General features: G+C 38.9%; 1 protein-coding gene across 1 annotated transcript; it reads left to right on the top strand.

Annotated features, from left to right (window-relative positions):
• Positions 1 to 18,427, top strand: REDIC1 (regulator of DNA class I crossover intermediates 1; the record flags this gene model as incomplete). Its single annotated transcript, XM_081958659.1, has 12 exons — positions 1 to 29; positions 2,922 to 2,961; positions 3,537 to 3,672; positions 4,493 to 4,625; positions 6,513 to 6,579; positions 7,507 to 7,640; positions 8,807 to 9,102; positions 10,506 to 10,572; positions 12,022 to 12,082; positions 14,113 to 14,170; positions 16,761 to 16,843; positions 17,927 to 18,427. Exons 1-12 carry the CDS (start codon positions 7 to 9, stop codon positions 18,425 to 18,427), a joined length of 1,599 nt encoding a protein of 532 aa, XP_081814785.1. The 5' UTR covers positions 1 to 6.
• Positions 18,428 to 20,243: the final 1,816 nt, after the last annotated feature.

The raw sequence follows: 20,243 nt of genomic DNA, 5'->3' as shown, positions 1-20,243 counted from the left end.
GGGAAAATGAACTGGGTTGGCGGGTCGCGGTGAGTGAAGCCAAAAAGGCCTCACAATGACACAGCTGCCCCCTTTTTTGTCCTGAGGGGACCATATTGTCTCCTATAAGGTTGACCCTCTCCTTTCAGGCTGGGTTGTTTTATAATTTTATTTTATTTTAATTTGATTTCATTTGTATCCAGCCTTTATTGACGTCGCAAACAATGGAAGGCCGTGAATGTATCCAATGGGCCTCCCTTCCCCTTCTGATCTTATTTCTTTGTTTTTATTTTAGTTAGAAAATTCATATCACTGCCAACACTCACACAAGGCAGCTTACAAGGACATAAAAACACAATATAAAAGAAATAAAAATAATTTTAAAAAAGGCAAATGATAGAATAACCCTCCACCCCCCACAGCCCACCTCAGCAACAACACATTTATCTTACCCCTTGACAACAAAAAGCATTTTTTAAAAATAAATTCCAATTATTACACTGCAAGGCCTGCAAAGTACTTGAGGGGGAAAAATTAGAAATAATTTTGGATTTTCAAAAGATCTTTCCCTTTTGAACTTCTGCCTGCATTTCAGGAAATTATTATTATTATTATTATTATTATTATTATTATTATTATTATTATTATTATTATCATCATCATCATCATCATCATCATCATCATCATCATTATATACTTTATTCATTAAACATGAAAGCCAACTGAACATTCAAAAATGCATTACATTATTATTATTATTATTATTATTATTATTATTATCATCATCATCATCATCATCATCATTATCATTATATACTTTATTCATTAAACCTGAAAGCCAACTGAACATTCAAAAATGCATTACATTATTATTATTATTATTATTATTATTATTATTATTATTATTATTATTATTATTATTATATACTTTATTCATTAAACATGAAACTCAGCCAACTGAACATTCAAAAATGCATTACAACATTATTATTATTATTATTATTATTATATTATATACTTTATTCATTAAACATGAAATTCAGCCAACTGAAGATTCAAAAATGCATTACATTATTATTATTATTATTATTATTATTATTATTATTATTATTATTATTATTATTATTATTATTATTATTATTATTATTATTATTATTATTATTATTATTATTGCCAGCTCTGTTAGGACTGAATAAATTCCTCTCTTTTATTGATCTCCCTGTTCATTATATTCTTTTTTGCAGGGCAGGGAAATGCAGTCCAGAAATATTTAAAAATATTGGGGTGAGGGAAAAAGACATCTAGGATAAAACCCTCAGGTGTCTCCATTTTGAAGTCAGATCAACACCTCATAGCCTCCATTATGGTCTATTTTATGGGGATATTCATCTCTGCCCCAAATCCAAAATATCTCCAGACTCACTTTTTCAAAAATGCTAATTTTCCAAAATCAACCAAGCATCTCTCGGTATCACAACAAGGAAATGTAGAAACAGGCAACTATAATGTTAGAGACGATAACAGCTGTGCTTTGAGTAGTCCCCCTTCCTTCTTCTTGTTCTTCATTTTTTAAAAAAAAATATTATCTCCCTATTCAAAAAGTAATGGAAACTTTGTCTCAAGAGATTTAAAAATCTAAAAATTATGTAGTTCTTCGTTCTTCAACATATGTGATGATAATAAGCTCTGTTTGTGATGCAAATCGGTATATTTGAGATATATCAATGCCTATTTCAGATAATTATCTTTTTTTATTTAGGGTTTTTAAAATTATTTTTATTGTTTTAATTGTAGTGTGCATTTTTTGAATTGTATGATGGCCAGGGTCATTGAGTGAAATGGGCAGTTAGAGACATATAAATAAATAGATAAATAATAGATAAATAGATGCATAGTGAAGTTTTATAATGCCATGTATACATTAATTGCAAATGATGACTAAAATAATAGGATAATATGCAATATTTATTATGCTAATCATGCCAATCAATAGCCATAGATTGGGATGCATATTTTGTTTATTTTGGATAAATAATACTTTTATTTCATATTTTTATTTAGGTTTTTATTGTTTTAAAATTGTTGTTTTTTAAATGTTTTCAGAGTTTTAATAATATATATTTTCAGTTGTAAGCCTCAGGTTCATTGATTGAGATAGGCTGCTGAATAAGTTGAATAAATAAATACATCATAATGAATTATGCCATGCATACATTAATAGCAAATGATGATTACTACAGTATGATAATGTGCAATATTTTTATTCTAATCATGCTATACAATAATCATAAATTGAGATATATTATAATTATAGTAATACCATGCAGGAATTAATTCTAAATTAATATGTTATGTTGAATGCAATAATATAATATGCAATATTTACCATGCTAATTGTTGGCATGAGTTGTTATCATAAATTATATATGATGCAAAGCTTTGATGATGATAATAGAAGCTAGTTGGTATGGTAGTTAAGGTGTTGGCAGAGCAGGTTGTGATTGGGAAATTTGGATGGGTGACTTTGGGCTAATCACACTCTCAGAGGAACCTATCTTGCAGGGTTGTTTTGTGGAAAATAGGTGGCAGGAGTATTAAGTATGTTTGCCACTTTGAATATAGAGATGGGAAAAAGAGAAAGATGAGATAAAAATCTAATAATGGCAGTAATAGCAATAAGGAAAGAAAAGGCATGTACAAATGATGCTATAAACAGAACAGTTCGAAAAACAATATTTAACAATATTATTCAAATATTCTCACTTCTTTGATGCCCTCCCACAAATTTTAAGTTTTGAATTAAGTGACAAGAAATTTAATCAAAGGAAAACACACCATTAATAATAACTTCTGATTTAGTGGTTGAATACATCTGGCTTCATTTTAACCACTCGTTAAACTGTTCTAAAAATGCTTCTTCTTTTCTCTCTTCCAACCTCTAGTCGAAGAATCATGCTTACCAAAGAGAGAAGAAAACAGAAGGTAACTAATGATTACACTTTAAAAATACGTGCGAGCTAGCCAGAAAGCTTCATCATCCTCATTGTTGTCATCACAATAATTTTATAATAAAAAAACTTATGAACCAAATACGGAAGTTTGCATATTCTATAATGATGGAGCCATGGTAGCTATTTTCAGATATATTGAATGCTGTTTTAAAATCATCAATCATTGTTGTGCAGATGTTTAACTAGGAAGTTAAAGATGTTTAACTAGGAAAATTCAGGAATCTACTGTAAGATCCTGTGTGATTTTTGACCCATCACATTTCTCTTAGTTTAACCACAACAGATGGTTGCTGTTGTAACCTTCATGTCCATGTTAGTTTCCAAGAGGAAAAGTCAAAAATCAATCATATCAATATCAATAGCTATATCTATCTATCATCTATCTATCTATCTATCTATCTATCTATCTATCTATCTATCTATTATCTATCTATCATCTATCTATCTATCTATCTATCTATCAAATACACACACACTTTACTTGTCAGAAGGTCGCAAATGTCCCATGTGAACATATATGTGATAACTGCTATTGCTTCTCAATAGGATTTTTTTGAAAAGAAGAAACTTAAGTCAAAGATGAAGTTACTGGGAGTATCTCCTTTGAAAAGCTCAGCTGTCAGTTTGGACCTCCTCAATCTCTACGTTGTTAATCAGATCTCTACAAAGAAAGAAAATGCTGGTAAATATTTCACAGACACAGTTTAATTTTCAAAGTTTAATTTTCAAAGACTGGACTAGAATAGAATAGAATAGAATAGAACTGGAAGGGACCTTGGAGGTTTTCTAGTCAAGCCCGCTGCTCAAGCAGGAGAATCTATAAAATCTCAGACAAGTATCCAATCTCTTTTTAAAAATCTCCCGTGATGGAGCACCCACAACTTCTGGAAACAAGTCATTCCACTGGTTAATTGTCCTTACTGTTAGGAAATTTCTCCTTAATTCCAGGTTGCTTCTCTCTTTGATTAGTTTCCAATCATTACTTCTTGTCCTGCCCTCTGGTGTTTTGGAGAATAATTTGACCCCCTCTTCTTTGTTAGGACATCACCAAGTCCTAGCTGCCCTGTAGCCTCAATATTCATCTCATCAAATATCAACTATATTTTTCATCCGAACTCCAAGTTTGTTGTCATAATTAGAAGTAGAAATTGGGCATAAAAAGCTGTAACCCATAATACCGTGTTTGTCAATTGCTAGTGGGAATTAGAGCTGTACAATCGTTTGGATCCAGGTGCTTTGGAACACAAGATCATGAGCAAAACATCTGTCTACCTTCCGTAGAGTAGCTGCCTTTTTCCCCTAAGATCTCATGGCAATTACCTATTTGGATCTGAATCTGAAAAACTGGCCAGGTTCTTCCCCTTTAAATAGAAATATAGAGATACAGAGGCCTAAACATTAGAGATAGAGATATAAAATAGAGATAGAGGGATAGAGATAGATAGATACTGTTCCTCTTTAACTCACTGTAATCTTGCTAATAATCTTCATTTTAATTACAGAGAATATTCGAAAGCCAATTCATGTAGATATTAACAGAGAAACTCAAATTCCTTTGAGAAAGCAAAATGTAGATTTTCCCAAGTCACCAGAATGCAGACCAGCTAAGCTGTCCCTTGATGACATCCAGCACAGGTACATAAAATGTCAATTATCTTTTCACATTTTAGTGAAATGTTTTCATTTCTTTCATGGTTTGCATATTCAAGTGCAATCCCCCCCCCATAACTGTCATTGCCAATTATTTTCCCATCGTATGCTTAAAGTACTAAGATTTCCAGATCATTTCCTTCTTGCAGGTATTGCCTTGCATTAAAATTGATGTGGACATATAAAGAAGGAGGAAATGTAATGAAATCTTAGGGCTGTTAATATCCATAAGATATACTGTAGTCTTCATGATAAGAAATGGAGGTAGTGACAGATTTTATTTCCCTGGGCTCCAAGATCACCGCAGATGGGGGACTGAAGCTAAGAAATCAAAAGCCGCTTGCTCCTGGGGAGGAAAGTGATGGCAAATCTAGACAGCCTACTAAAAAGCAGAGACATCACCCTGCCAACAAAAATGTTTATAGTCAAGACTATGGTTTTCCCAGTTGCAATGGATGGCTGTGAAAGTTGGAGTATAAGAAAGGCTGAGTGCCAAAGAATGGAGGCCTTTGAACTCTGGTGCTGGAGAAGACTCCTGCATTGAGTCCCTTGGACTGCAAGGCCATCCAACCGGTCACTCCTAGAGGAGATCAACCCTGACTGCTCTTTAGAAGGCCAGATCCTGAAGAGGAAACTCAAATCCTTTGGCCATCTAATGAGAAGGAAGGACTCCCTGGAGAAGAGCCTCATGCTGGGAACGATGGAGGGCAAAAGAAGAAGGGGACGACAGAGAAGGAGGTGGCTGGATGGAGTCACCGAAGTAGTTAGTGTGAGCTTGAATGGACTCCCGAGGATGGTAGAGGACAGGAAGGCCTGGAGGAATGTTGTCCATGGGGTCGCGATAGGTTGAACACGACTTCGCAACTAACAACAACTCTTCATTAAAAAATCTCAAACCTTTCCATGTTCCTAAACTCATGAAAAAGTAGATTACAGGACATCAAGTTACTGTCAACTGTTAAAGGAAAACTCCCTAGTTCAAAACTTTCCACCTCATTTCTCTTTATGGAAAGTTATAAACAATTAGCTATACATTCTCACCTAAAATCTTGCACTTAATTTGCTGATTATCATCCTCAACGACCCCAGATTTAGGCTACAGGTAGCCCTGTAGCCATTTCTATTGCTAAGCGAGAGAGTTGGTAAGTGAGTTTTGCCCCATTTTCGGCCTTTCTTGCCACAGTTGTTAAGTTATACCATGGTTGTAAAATGAATCTGGCTTCCCCTATTGACTTTGCTGGTCAGAAAGTTGCAAAAGGCAATCATATTACCTTCCAACCATCATAAATATGAGTCAGTTGGTAAGTTTCTGAATTTTGATCATATGGCCATGGGGATGCTGCAGCTGTCATAAGTATGAAGAATGGTCAAGTCACTTTTTCAGTGCCGTTGTAACTTTGAACAATTACTAAATGAAAGGTTATGTCAAAGACTTCATGTCCTTACATAATTAATAAAAAGATAACTTGCTCTCTTTTGTACTGATAATATTTTTCCCCACTTATTCAATGTTGTTTCTTTTCTATATTTCAGGCAATGTATGCAGTACTTAATTTAGGTAACCCTCTCACAAAATGGATTTTGAACCATAATTGGTTCAAAATCCATTTTGGCTGTTAGTCTTGAAAGTACTCCCAGATCTAAAGGGGCGTTAGATTTGTTAACTATTAGCAGAATTTTATGCACATTTATTTAAAACTGGAGAAAACAGGACTTAAATCTAAGCAGACCTGAATAGGATTATCCTACGGAAGTAAATGTTTTAAGTTTATTTCAAAACAAATTTGCCTCTACCGAAAAATGCATATATCGTATGTTGTTTTTTAAATACACCAATGACTTACTTGGCTTTTAAAATTGTTTTCTTCATAGGATACAAGAAGAAATCTTGGATAGTCGAAGAAAATACCTCTATGAAAAAGCCAGTGTTCATTCTGAAGTAAGGGCTTTTTCAGTAAAGATTTATCACTTGTATCTCTGTGTCAGATATAACATTTTTATTTATTTTATTTATTATTCACACTTATAGACCGCCCCCTCTCCCGGGGAGGACTCGGGGCGGTGTACAGTCACTAAAATACGTTGTAAAATACATACATAAACAATTAAATTAATACTGGTGAAGGAGGTTGTGAGACTGTAATAGAATAATAAATATAATACGTTAAAAGCCTATAAAACCCCAAACCCAATTAAAATAAATAAATCCCGGGAGGTAAAACTAAGAAAGTGCCAGGCCAGCTGATTGAAATAGGTGAGTCTTTAACTTTTGCCGGAAGGAACGGAGGTCGGTGGTAGTTCGAATGTCTGGGGGGAGGTCATTCCAGAGGGTTGGGCCCATCACAGAGAAGGATCTACTCCTAGGTGTCGCCCGCTGGCATTGCCTAGCAGACGGCACCAGGAGGAGCCCCTCCCTGTGTGAGCGGATAGGTCGCAGGGACGTGTGTGGTAGGATGCGATCCTGCAGATAACTAGGTCCTCTGCCAACATAATGGTTTGTGTTTATGGCATGAATTTTAGAGCAATTCTAGTGTCATTCTGTAGAATAGAAGGCTTTTAATATAAGCCTCGTCTTCATTGCATAGCTCTAGTCAATCACCCTTCCCAAAATAATACTAAAATGATATATACATCCATCAGTATAATAAAAACCCCTTAAAAAACCCCAATAAAATACAGGCATCATAAAACAAATAAATGCATATTACTATACAGTTCCATGAAGTAAAAGAATAAATTGTTTGTTGGCCAGTTGTTCTCTAAAGAAAAAAATATATTCCTATTATTGAAGTTAAATTGATAAAATGAACAAATTTCTTAGAAGATGTCTAATCTGTCATGAAACCTTTTTCTAATATATTGACAGGAGTTAGAGTCTTCTTGGCCAGTAAATAATAAAGAAGAAGACTTCTGGTTTTCTACTACAGCATACAGGCCAGAGGAATTCTCTGCACCAGATTCAGAAGCACCAGTTGGTCTATATTTTCAGCAACTGACTAGGTAAAAATAGATTATTTATTAATTGTATTACCCTACTTTTAAATGCGTCATCATCTTTGAGGGGGAAACCCCTTGCTTTGTAATAGTGATTTTTCGGTGTGAATTTTCAATAAAGTTATAATTTCTTACAAAAAGCGGGGGTTAATCAATTATTTCATTTTATTTCACATACATGTACAATTATATTGTTGAAATCTTATGCTATTGTTTGAGATTATGTGCAGGAAACAGATCAAGTTTATACCTGTCTCACTTTAGTTCTCCTCAGTCCCCAAAAAGTGGCCTGTTTTATTGAAAATAAAGAGACACTTGCAGCCATGTCTGATGTAGAAATCAGAATTGTGCTTATCTTCCGGCAATCTTGCTCATTTTGCTAGACTATCGTATTTACACATGAGCTTAAATACCTAAAGCTAAATGTATTTGAGTACTACCAAAGTAATATCCAAATTAAAGAGAATATTATCAAATGTAACAGAGTATGGCAGTTCGTTTTTCTGAAATGTACACTTTCAGAAAAATGAATGGATGATTAAATACAGTATTGTTGGTTCTATTTGATCTGTTTAAAATATTAGGTATAACACCAGTCATGGTACAAATCAAAACCTTTCAAAACTCTTAGATGTTTCATTAGGTATTTTATACTCTGACATCATTTCCTGTGACTTTTATTACCTCTTTTCCTGACATAAATGGAGCCACAGTGACATACAGTGGTTAGACTGGTTAATCACGGTTATTGAACAAAATATTTCAAATGAAATGTAGGAAACTCAGATTTCCAGTTTTTGTTTAAGAATAAAAATATATAATTATTGCAGAATTCTAAACCCCAACATAATGTCATATGAGCAAGAAGTCCCTCTTTCATATTAAGTAAAAAATAAATTTTAAAACCTTACACATTTATACTGTCTGTAACATACCAGCAATTCACATTTCATCTTTTCCCTCCCCATAAGTCCAGGATATGGTAATTCCTTTGATAAGGATTCTGGAAACAGTCAAGCAAACGAAGAAGAATCATTGTTTGGTACTATAAACAACCAGATAAAGACTAACCAAGATGCAAACGTCCAGCCAATTGCAAGCTTGTTTGAAGAAGAAAATCAATTTCTGACGTTTCCTCCTTCTCAGTCTTACTGTTCTTTTGCTAACAAAAGCCATATTGACCAGCTATTCACAGATTTTGGCAACGAAAAAGAAATCTTCGGTAAACCCAGCCTGTATGACAGTGAAGAAATGCAACAGGTGACAGATCCTTCCCACTGGGCAGCTGAGAGGGACCTCGCAAGCATTCTCACAGCTCCAGAAATGATTTGCACCCTTAACAACCAAAGCTTAAATGCAATAAAACAGAATCCAACTTGGAATCAGTTCAAACACTGCGGTGTCCAGAAAAGAAATCCTGTAGAGTTTTGTGATCAGCAAAAACTTACCAGGCTCTTTGATAATATAGGTAAATAATCACAATGCAAGTAGCAAATGCAATGAGGAGGGTTTATGTTTAAGGGGTTGATTAACACTTGATTAATATTTTTCTTAAAATTTTATTAAGGCAGGCATTTAACGTGGGTTGGGAAAGAGTTAAAAATTGCAGGGATGTCTTGCTGGGCTATATTTTAATTATGTATTTATTTAGAAACTTTTTTTATTGCCGCCTACTCTCAAGGCATCTTACAAGGACATAAAAGCACAATATAAAAGAAATGAAAATAATAAAAGTAATAATTAACCCCCACCCCCATCCCAATGACAACGCACATTCATACCAGCCATTCATACAACTCATTTGCAATATATTGCATTCAAATAATACCACTACCCTTAGGGACAATATTGTCCCTTGTGTGTGATTTCCCAAACATGTCAACGGCAATCATGATTAACCAAAGGAAAGAGAGAATGCCGTCGTGGTTGGATCCTGAAGATTCGGCCTAGAGAAATGAATCTCTGTATCCCCAAAATCAACCTGTTTGTTCTATAAAACCTGAATGAGATGAGAACTTTTATGACTTGGTTCTCGCTCTTCTCCTTGTAATGTTGGAGGATGTTACCTTTAAAATGTTTTGACTATGTCTGTCAGGCACAAACGATCAGACCCACAAACTGATCGTTAGAGTTCTAAGTATCTACTTTATTGTTCTATGCCTATAATACAGAAATGTTCCCAATCTGGCAGATTCACCTGAGAGAGACCAGATAAGGCTCAAAGGCATTTAAGGGAGACCTTGCCCTCTTGTGTTTACATAATGAGTCCTTACTAATTCCCTATTTGATCCCTCTTCCTTGACTGGGACAATTCCTCTCCAACAATATCGGTGTACTCAGGGGTGGGATTCAGGCGAACTAGTAGCTCTGACGATCAGCTGGGAGCGAACTGGTTCACCCCGACAATCAGACGGGCCCAACTGCCCGCCCCACGCTATTTTCCTACCTTTATCTTCTCAGCTGATTCACGCGGCAGAGTAGATTCGCACGCAGAAAATCGCGCGATCACCAAACTGGTTGTTAAACCGGAAGATCCCACCGCTGGTACATACAGTGTTTGACAAATTTGAAAGCGGAATTAAAAACACGCCTTATAATATGGAGGGGGACAACTGATTAATTAGTGTCATGTTAAATTAAATGACTTATATTTTGATATATGAATGATCATAAAAATGAATGTGTCTGTAGAAATTATGGGAGGATCCCTTTTCATTTTAGTAGCAGGCTAGTGAACTTATAAGTAACTGAAATTAATGGGGACGTTGCTGAAGGAGGGAAAAACACACAGCTGAATTATGGTCCGTGTTTTCTTTTTAACGTTATCATGTAAACGTATTTTTAAGATTTTTGTTTTCTTTTGTTTTGCAGGAGGTTTTAAAAACCAAAAGAAATGTACTAAGGCACCAAAACCTATAAAGAATTACTTAACGAACAGGTAAGGTGTTTCTTTTTTAAAAAAAGAGTTTCGTTCACATAAAGAAAGGTACTACAGAATGAGGATTTTTTACATAGTTCGTGAGAAAGTACTCTTATAAGATGTCTACGAGGGAAGCACGATCAAACGCTGATTACAGGGAAACAGCTCTAATATGCCCGCATGCACAGAATTTCTGTCTTCAAAAATATTGTTCCTTTTTTTTTCCAGCTGAGGATAAACTTCAAAATAATGCTGAACTATTACAGCTTAATGTTTATTTTCATAGACTAGCTTTGGTTAATTACAGTCAAAGTGACCAGCAAGAGTCCCATGATCAACATTTACCAACTTGCTTATTCTAAAGAGATCCAGTTTAGTAGTTAAGGCCTACTGATCGGGAGATTCTGAGTTCTAGTCCTGCCTTAGGCAGTAAAGCCAGCTGGGTAAGTTTGGGCCAATCACCAGGAGGCAGCGAGTTCTAGTTCTGCCTTAGACACAAAAGCCAGCTGAGTGATTTTGGGCTGGGCACCGTCTCACAGCCCAACCCACCTCACAAGATTGTTGTTGTGTGGAAAAAAAGTGGAGGAAAGAAAAAGAAAAGAAGGAAGGAAGGAAGGAAGGAAGGAAGGAAGGAAGGAAGGAAGGAAGGAAGGAAAGAAAGAAGAAGCTGAGGAGACTTATCTATGACAGTAATTACTGGCACCTATTATGCCAGAGAACTATTCTTCAGTGCTGAATTAGTTTTCCAAGCCAACTTTGCAGTCATTGTGCAATTGGCCTGGACGACGTGCCCTGAACCACAAAAAGTTAGAAGATGTGGATGATGTCCATTAATATGTTGTATTAGGGACAACACTGGCTCTTCTGCTGCAACATTTCTCCAATCTTCTTTCATCCAGGATGAAAATAGCAATGCTATTGTAATGCTAAATATAAGAAATGAAAATGGATTTGACTACTGCAAGCAAATACATTTTTGTGTATTCGTTCAGGGCCTAAGTATTTATCTCAGCATTACAGTTGTATTTGGTGTATTATATTTTATATTTTATACTGTAAAACGGCGGTCCCCAAATTTTTTGGCACCAGGGTTTCATTGGAGACAATTTTTCCATGGACTGGAGGCGGGAAGGATGGTTTCACACACAACAGAGATCCCACAGATGTGCAGGCAAAGCTTTGCTCGCTCACCTGCAGCCCAGTTCCTAACAGCCACGGACCACTACCAGTCCATGGCCCGGGGGTTGGGGACCCCTGCTGTATTATTCAAACATATTAGAGTAGGTTCCTGTCGTTAGAGTTTCCTAGTTCTAAAAGATGTCAGATAGTTACTGAATGCTTATGAGATGAACTTGCTAAGAAGAACGATTGAATTATCCTTACCTTATTTACTTAAGTTTCCTAAACTATACTGTACCCTAACATTGATAATTTTAAGTTGCAGAATAAATCTGGTTTATTCTCCAGCAGGAAGAAAGACCAATCAGATCCCAATATGGATTATTTGAAGATTTTCGCCCATGAAACGGTAACATTTGATATATAAATTGTTCAAAGAAATGTCTACGGAGATTCTCAACCATCCAGGTCCATCGCTTATCCCAAAGCTGATTTTTCAAAAGGCTTTCTGGTTTTTCTTTTGAAGACGTTTCGCTTCTCATCCAAGAAGCTTCTTCAGTTCTGACTGGATGGTGGGGGATGGAAGGATTTATATTCCTTGCAGACCGTTGGCCATTTGCATCCTTTTTAGAGAATCGTCGAGGCCACTTGGAGGTTTGTCCAGGTTCTCAGTCCACACCACACCCATTTGCACTGAAGATACAGCCAGAGCTCCAAGTAGCCTCAGTGACTCTCTAAAAGGATGCAAATGACCAGCTGTCTGCTAGGAATATAAATCCTTCCATTCTCCCACCATTCAGTCAGAGCTGAAGAAGCTTCTTGGATGAGAAGCGATCGTTCAAAGAAAGTTGCCTGGTAGATCTCCCCTGCTGCTTGTCATTATTTTTGAAATAATTGTTCTTATTTATAAGAACATTTCAAAAAGAAACTCTTATTGTCTTTGTTGCGCCTTCTCTGTACTCTTTCAACACCTCTTTTACATTCTGTTTTTGTTTTACGTTTTGTTAGCTTGCCACGGGAACAAGGCTGAGTTACATAAAACAAATAACCTCTCGAGCTGATCTGCGTGCAGAGCATATGAGCAGTCAGTAGCTACCCAGGAGCAGATGCCAAGCAATCTCCCCTTTGCATGCTGAAAGATCATTTGTACAATAAGCAGAAAAGACACATTTGCTCTTTCTTTCTAACCAGATGGGGCAACCCTGTTCTTCGTAAGATTTTAATCCACAACCAAATAGGAAAGAAACTTGGGTTCCCTTAATGGAATGATTGTGTAATTACATTAGTGAAGGCTTCAGAAAATGTATTTGTTTGCTTGTTTGTTGGACATGTACAAAATAACAAGTATAGGTATGAACATAAACATAAACATGAAGAAAGGAAGTAAATACAGATAAATGGGGACAGTAAGACAGCAAAGGTAGTCACGCTGGTGTGCTTATGCACGCCCCCTTTACGGACCTCTTAGGAATGGGGTGAGGTCAGAGGGGGTATTCAGCAGGTTCTGACCAGTTCTGGAGAACCGTAGTGGAAATTTTGAATAGTTCGGAGAACCGGTAAATACCACCTCTGGCTGGCCCCGCCCCATCTGTTCTCTACCTCCTGAGTCCCAGCTGATTGGGAGGGAATGGGGATTTTATTGTATCATTCCCCTGCCACACCCACCAAGCCACACCCACAGAACTGGTAATAAAAAAAAAATGAATCCCACCACTGAGTGAGGTCCACAGTAGACAGTTTGAGATTGAAGCTGTGAGGGTTTGAGGCTGTAACAACGGAGTCGAGTAGAACATTGTTCACCACTCTGTTGCTGAAGTCGTATTTTCTGCAATCAAGTTTCCTTGCAATGGGTGTACAAATAGTGCTCAATTTACAACAGTTCATTTACTGACGGTTCAAAGTTGCAATGGCACTAAAAAAAGTGACTGTTTATGTCACACTTAACAACCATTGGAGCATTCCCAAGGTCACATAATCAAAATCCAGACACTTGGCAACTGACTCATATTATGACGGTTGCAGTGTCCTGGTGACATGTGATCCCCTTTTGCGACCTTCTGACAAGCAAAAGTCAACGGGGAAGCCATGTTCACAACAACCATGTTACTAACTTAACAACTGCAGTGACTCACTTAACGACCTTGTCAAGAAAGGCGGTAAAATGGGTGCAAAATCACCTAATCACTGTCTCATTTAGCAACAGAAATTTTGGACTCATTTGTGGTCGTAAGTCGAGGACTACCTGTAGTTGAACTAACTCACCGAGAAACAGCATTTCCTTTATGTAAGGAAAGAATTATTTCTACATTATGTTGTAAACAACAGAACATTTCTGAGCAAATTATTTGTACCGTGATGTCAAGATCTGAAAAAGAAGCTAAACAAAAGCAGCTGGGGCAAAAAATTATACTAATATCATTTTTTTCAATTTTCTTTAAGCTGGATAAGGAATTTTATAGTGACTCTGATCAGCATTGGAAGCAAAGCAGGCAAAACGGTGAGTTTTAGTTTGAAATTCATTAACCGCCATCTTCTCATCTTGGCATCTTAGTTGTCTTAAATTTAATGGTGAAGGGGAAAAAAGAGACCTTCTTCTCTTTGACTTTAATATCCTTTTTAAGAATAGAAAACTCTTTTAACAGGATCTGCAATGTACTTCTAAGTCATCTTAAAGAACAGCCTTCCAAACTTGGGTGAATTATCCCAAATTGGGTAAAAGTTATTTTGGGGCGTGGGGTGGGGTCATGACCTCTGAACCCATTAACCAATCACAAGAGGGATGGCCGTATTTTACCTACATTGGATAAAAACAACTTTCTGATCAGTGGTTTTTGGATAACGAAGGAAAAAGTTTGGGAAGCACCATCTTAAGGCAGGGGTCCCCAACCATCAGGCCACGTGGACCACTACCAGACTGCTGTGGCCCATTGGAAATTGGGCCGCGCAAGCAGCGTGTGAGTGCACGAAGCTTTATTTGCACACACGCGGGAATTAGGTTGCACATACAAAACACACACACACACCGCCTTCCCCCACGCAGCTGCCTCCGATCCATGGAGTAAGAAGGTTGTTAGCCACAATCATAAGGTATCATACAGTGATTAATCATTGAATATCTTCATTGTTTTCTTATTAACATTTCATAATTTTATATTATCCATACTTGGCCTTACAGAGGTAGGGACCTCCTTTGCCTGATCACTGTTTTCTTAAGAGTCAGAAATAGGCTGTTTATTTCCTTGCGTATCCGTGCTCTGTAACAACTAGGTGTAGAAGTGAGCCAAGAACTCACGTAAATACATATTATTATTATTACCTTGTAATCTCCACGTCAAAGGCACTCCACCATTTCTGTGCAGTACCGAACTGTAGTATACTGGAATTATATTGTTGGAACGATTGTGGTTCTAAAAAAGGGAATGCCCCCTTTTAAATTGTTGAATCATTCCAACAAATTAATTCCAAATATACTACAGTTCAGTAGTGCACAAAATATGGGAGTGCCTTTAATTCCCGGGGCCAAGGATAAACAAAATTTGGCTCTGCAGGTTCTACAAGGCTGCGATGCAGGGATATCCCGAAAAGAGCTAGTATTGAAATTGGCAGCAGAGATATCAGGATGCCACTGGAGGAAATTGAAAAAAAATCTAGCTAATAAATTGCTAAGCTACATTTTGCATCTATCAAAAGGGTTACCGTTAGACTTCAAGTTACAACCATTCATTTAATGACCAGAGTTAAAACAGCACTGAAAAAAAAATTGACTTATTGCCAGTTCTCACACTTCATGAACGTTGCAGCATCCCCACAGTCACATGATCAGACTTTGGGTGCTTGGTAAACACCATCAATGTACAATGGTTACAGCAACCTGGGGGCCTGGATTCTCTATGACAATTTGCCCTGGCCAGTTTGCCATGGCCAACTCACTACAGCCAACTCGTCACGGCTAATTCACTATGGAGTACTAACCATGGCCAGTTCAGAGATGAGCTGCTGGTGGTTTGGACTGGTTTAGGTGAACCAGTAGTTCCAACCAGTGGCTGGGCCCACCCACCCGCCCCAACGTTATGCTGTCCCATATAATCGGTATGTGTTTGCTGCCATGTGTATGCCCACATTTTCGTGTTCTGGGAGAACCGATTGTTACAGTATATGACACCCACTTCTGGGCCAATTAACCACGGCCAACTCACCACGGCCAACTCACCACGACCAATTCATTGAGGCCAACTTATCATGGCCAACTCACCACAGCGAACTCATCAGGACCAACTCACCACAGCCAACTCACCACGGCCAATTCATTGAGGCCAACTCATCAGGGCCAACTCACCACAGCAAACTCACCACGGCCAACTAACCATGGCCAACTCACCATCGCCAACTCATCACGGCCAACTCACCACAGCCAACTCACCACAGCCAATTCATTGAGGCCAACTCATCACGGCCAATTCACCACAGCGAACTCACCATGGCCAATTCATTGAGGCCAACTCATCAGGGCCAACTCACCACGGCCAATTCATTGAGGCCAACTCATCAGGGCCAACTCATCACAGCCAACTTACCACAGCCAACTCACCAGGACCAACTCATCACGGCCAATTCATCACGGCCAACTCACCACGGCCAACTCACCAACTTGTCACAGGACAACTGGTTGCAGAGCAAGAGTTACATTAATATTAAAGAAATAGTGGCATAGAATCCTTAAAGAAAGGATGCAAAAGAAGAGATAGAATGAAACATGAATGACAAAAATAAAAATAATTAAATAGTATTGGTAAATTGTTCCTCAGTGAGTTGGCCCATACTGAGTTGCAACCTTCCTTGGGAGCTTCCGATGAGCAAAGTCAATGGGATGAAGCCTGATTCACTCAATGTCGCCATGATTCACTTAACAACTGTAGTGACTTCTTAACCACCACGGTAAAAAAGTTGCAAAATGGGGCATGGCTTACTTCACAACTGCCTTGCTTAGCTATGGACACTTTGGGCTCAATTTTGGCTCTACGTCAAGGACTACCTATGTTACTGTTTGGAGTTTTTCAAAACAAACTTTTGTTGTTGTTCTTTTTCAGATGATGATTCCCAGTTAAGCAGCCCGTCACCCCCTTATTCTCCAGAGGAAGCAGATAGACATGCCAGTTCTTCCTCTGACGAGGTAAGGACACAGCTTCCTTGAAGCTGTTCAAGCACTTGCCCACTGCAGATTTTGAATCCTCCTGCAAATTATTTTAACGCATGTGTGGGAAGAAATGTCCACCAGGGTTCAGTTCCAAGCGGGGAGAAAGACCCTGGAAACATGGTAGCTGCTTGGAAAGATAGTTTGAATGGTGGACAAGACCACATGGTTTGAGGTCCTGGGGAAAATGGGGATCACATGCCTTGAAGATCTTGAAAAAAAAAGGGCAGAGATGCTGAGAGTGCCCGGGTTTTATGCCCTCTCTGGTCTTTTGAATTTAAGCTTGTATTCTGATTGGTTGTCAGACTCCCAAGGGGCCATGCAGGAGTAACACTGTAGGTCAGGGGTGTCCAAACTTGGGAACTTTAAGACTTGTGGACTTCAACTCCCAGAATTCCCAGCCAGCCATGCTGGCTGGGGAATTCTGGGAGTTGAAGTCCACAAGTCTTAAAGTTCCCAAGTTTGGACACCCCTGCTGTAGGTTGTCAGTGTCCCGGGCTTGGTTGAGTCTTGCTGGATGATGTAATCTTCCCAGGTGCCATGTGGTGAGATGAGTAGAGGGCTTTGGGCAATTCCTACTATGGCTCTGCTTGAAGGAGGTAGATCTTCGTTATGTAGAATAGACTGACCCAGGCCTTAATGGCCCATTGGCAAAGGCGGGAGAGGGGCTGCGTTTCTGCCTCCCTTTTAGGGGAAATATTCTGCCCTTTTAATATTTCCTAAAATATCCCATTTTTTCTAGGAGAGGGGTGGGTGCTAACTTCCTACAATAGAATCCCTCTCTATAATACACATGAAAATAGAATAGCTAATAGCATAATTGCCATTACTTCCAGTTTACTTAATGGATTAGTGGAAAACAAAACTATTGGCTGTGCTTTGAAGCGGGAATCGGTTCTCTTCCATTCCATTATCATTTCTCTTCTGTTGTACAGTTCTCTTCCATAATTTTATCATTTATTTGAAAGGGTCATACGAACAATAAAAAGGACCCCTTAAAAACCAGAGTCATTTATCGGCCGCTGTCAAAAGAATTACAGTGACTCTGATTTATTTCAACAGTCTAAATCAGAGGAGCGCAATGAAGGGGCGTCGTCGGAGTCCCAAGGCTCCTTTTCAAGGACTTCCCGCGGTCCCTGCTCAGGATCAGAGGGCGTTCTCCAATTCAATGGCAGGCACCGGAATAAAACCAACATTCAACCCCAGGAGGAACCCGCCACGACTCCAAGAAAGAATACGTTGCGCAGAGCTGGACTGCCGATGTCAGGCGTGAACGATAAGGGGAAGCAGGAGGCTTCCTCTCAAACCGAGGCGTGTGCTGAGCCAGTAGAAAAATCCAACGCAGCTGTGCAGTGTGACATCATCCAGAGCTGCCCCTGCAAAAAGGAGCTGTCCGTCGCCCACGGTGCTGAAATGGTGACTTCGACTAGCAAGGCAGAGGCCACTGGAGGGCAGAATGTTACAGCAGATAGTGCAGTCCTTCGGCCTGCAAATAGCAATTCTTTGTCAGCTAAGGGTTTGTCTCCCGAAACAGATGGTTTTGTAGTGGCAAAGTCAGCCTAGCTCGGTCTAACAAATAAGAAGGGGGTGGGGAATTGCACCCGAACATACATATTTATTGGCAATGCAGTCAAGGAGCTTAAATGAATGTGTTCCTTCCAACATATATACATTACACAGATTGAGGGATAAATACGTGTCGCAAAACGGTGGGGAACGAAGCAACTATAATGTTGTTGTTAGTTGCAAAGTCATGTCTGACCCATCGCGACCCCATGCACAATGTTCCTCCGGGCCTTCCCGTCCTCTACCATCCATTTAAGTCCATTTAAGCTCACGCCGACTGCTTCAGTGACTCCATCCAGCCACCTTCTTCTCTGTCGTCCCCTCTTTCTTTTGCCCTCCATCGTTCCCAGCATTAGGCTCTTCTCCAGGGAGTCCTTCCTTATCATTAGCAACTATAATAACAACTATAACAACAGTGACTAACACAATATATATAACATTGCTAAGCTAGTGGTTTAGTAACTTTATCTTCTCGGCAACTCCTTTCTCCATCCCTTGACTAAATATATTGTCCTGTGCCTCCCATTTTTGTTAACGCCGTTTAATGTAAATGTCTCTGTGAAAACAACACTTAATGCATTTGCATTTTGTCCTTCCCTTCCTAAAGTCAATGCACAATGGCCCAATTCTGTCATGAGTCCCGCAAGCCAGAATTTGTTGGCAAACTCATTTTATCCTCTTCAGCTGAGTTTGGAACAGAAGGAAAAGAATCCTCATTTTAAAACGATGTCTGCACCAGAAATTGATGGATGAAGAGCCCCCACCCAGAGTCCGTTTGCTATTTTGTTTTTAAACCATCTGTAAACCGTAGTATCTTGGTTAATCTATGATGGAGCCTACAGGAAGAAAGGGAAGAAGGCACACGTCATCCTGTTATTTATTGATAGGTCAAGAAGCAGGTTTCCCGTTGTAAATAAATCGAGTCAAAGATTTAGGGATTGGATCCATAGATTTCCATCTTTATCGTAAACTCTTAATGCTATCAGAAGCTATATTAGAAAAATGAAGAATATAAGTTTCTGCATCGGAAGTTGGGAGCCTTGAGAATGCTCCTGAATAGTTATATTTCAGCCCTCCTTTTAGACAGGGATTTAATTCACCAGTTCTTGCTTTTATATCAAACATCTTCTGGTTGAAGAGATTTTGAAATTCGCTGTTGTTTTCTTTGTAGTTACAGCATGTTGCCTGCAAGGGGGGGATTGAAAAATTTAAACAACCGTTTCCTCTGCCCGGTTGCTGGGGGCATGTGGCCATGGGGATGTGGCCTAGTCGGCTTCCTGCACCACAGCAGCAGGGGGAGTGTTGTTACCCTCCCCATCTCCAGAGGCTTTCCTCGAGCCTCCAGGAGGGTGAAAACGGCCTCCCCCGGGTTCCGGAGGCCCTCCAGAGGCCAAAAACAGACCCATTTCCGGTCTTCCGGTATTTCCGGTAGGCCCGTTTTTGCCGTCTCAGAGCCGCTGCGTGGGCTGTGGACTTAACTGGCTTTGTGTAGACTCCTGGTAGGGGGAACGGGGGTGGTGGTTGTCAGCCAGTCCTTGTAACTACCGGTTACAAATTAACATCCGGTTTGCTCGAACCAGTCTGAACCGGCTGAATCCCACTCCTGGTTGCCTGCAAACTCGGGAATGACAGCTTGCTTTATTTTTACCGTTTGAACAACGGTTGTGCTGAGATAGGTCCTTCCTAAACCACCCCTGCTTTTGGTTTGCCATATTCCTTGTGGGTCAGCCTTGAGTAGCCACGGTTGAAAGAAGCGTCCTTTCTAATTTTAAGGAAGAGTCTTAGGGTTGTCGATATCACTCCATCGGATAAC

This window comes from Natrix helvetica, assembly GCF_964273705.1.
Source record: "Natrix helvetica genome assembly, chromosome: 6".
Lineage (NCBI taxonomy): Eukaryota > Metazoa > Chordata > Lepidosauria > Squamata > Natricidae > Natrix > Natrix helvetica.
Note: the sequence above shows the minus strand (reverse complement) of the source record. Positions and strands in the feature narration are given on the sequence as shown.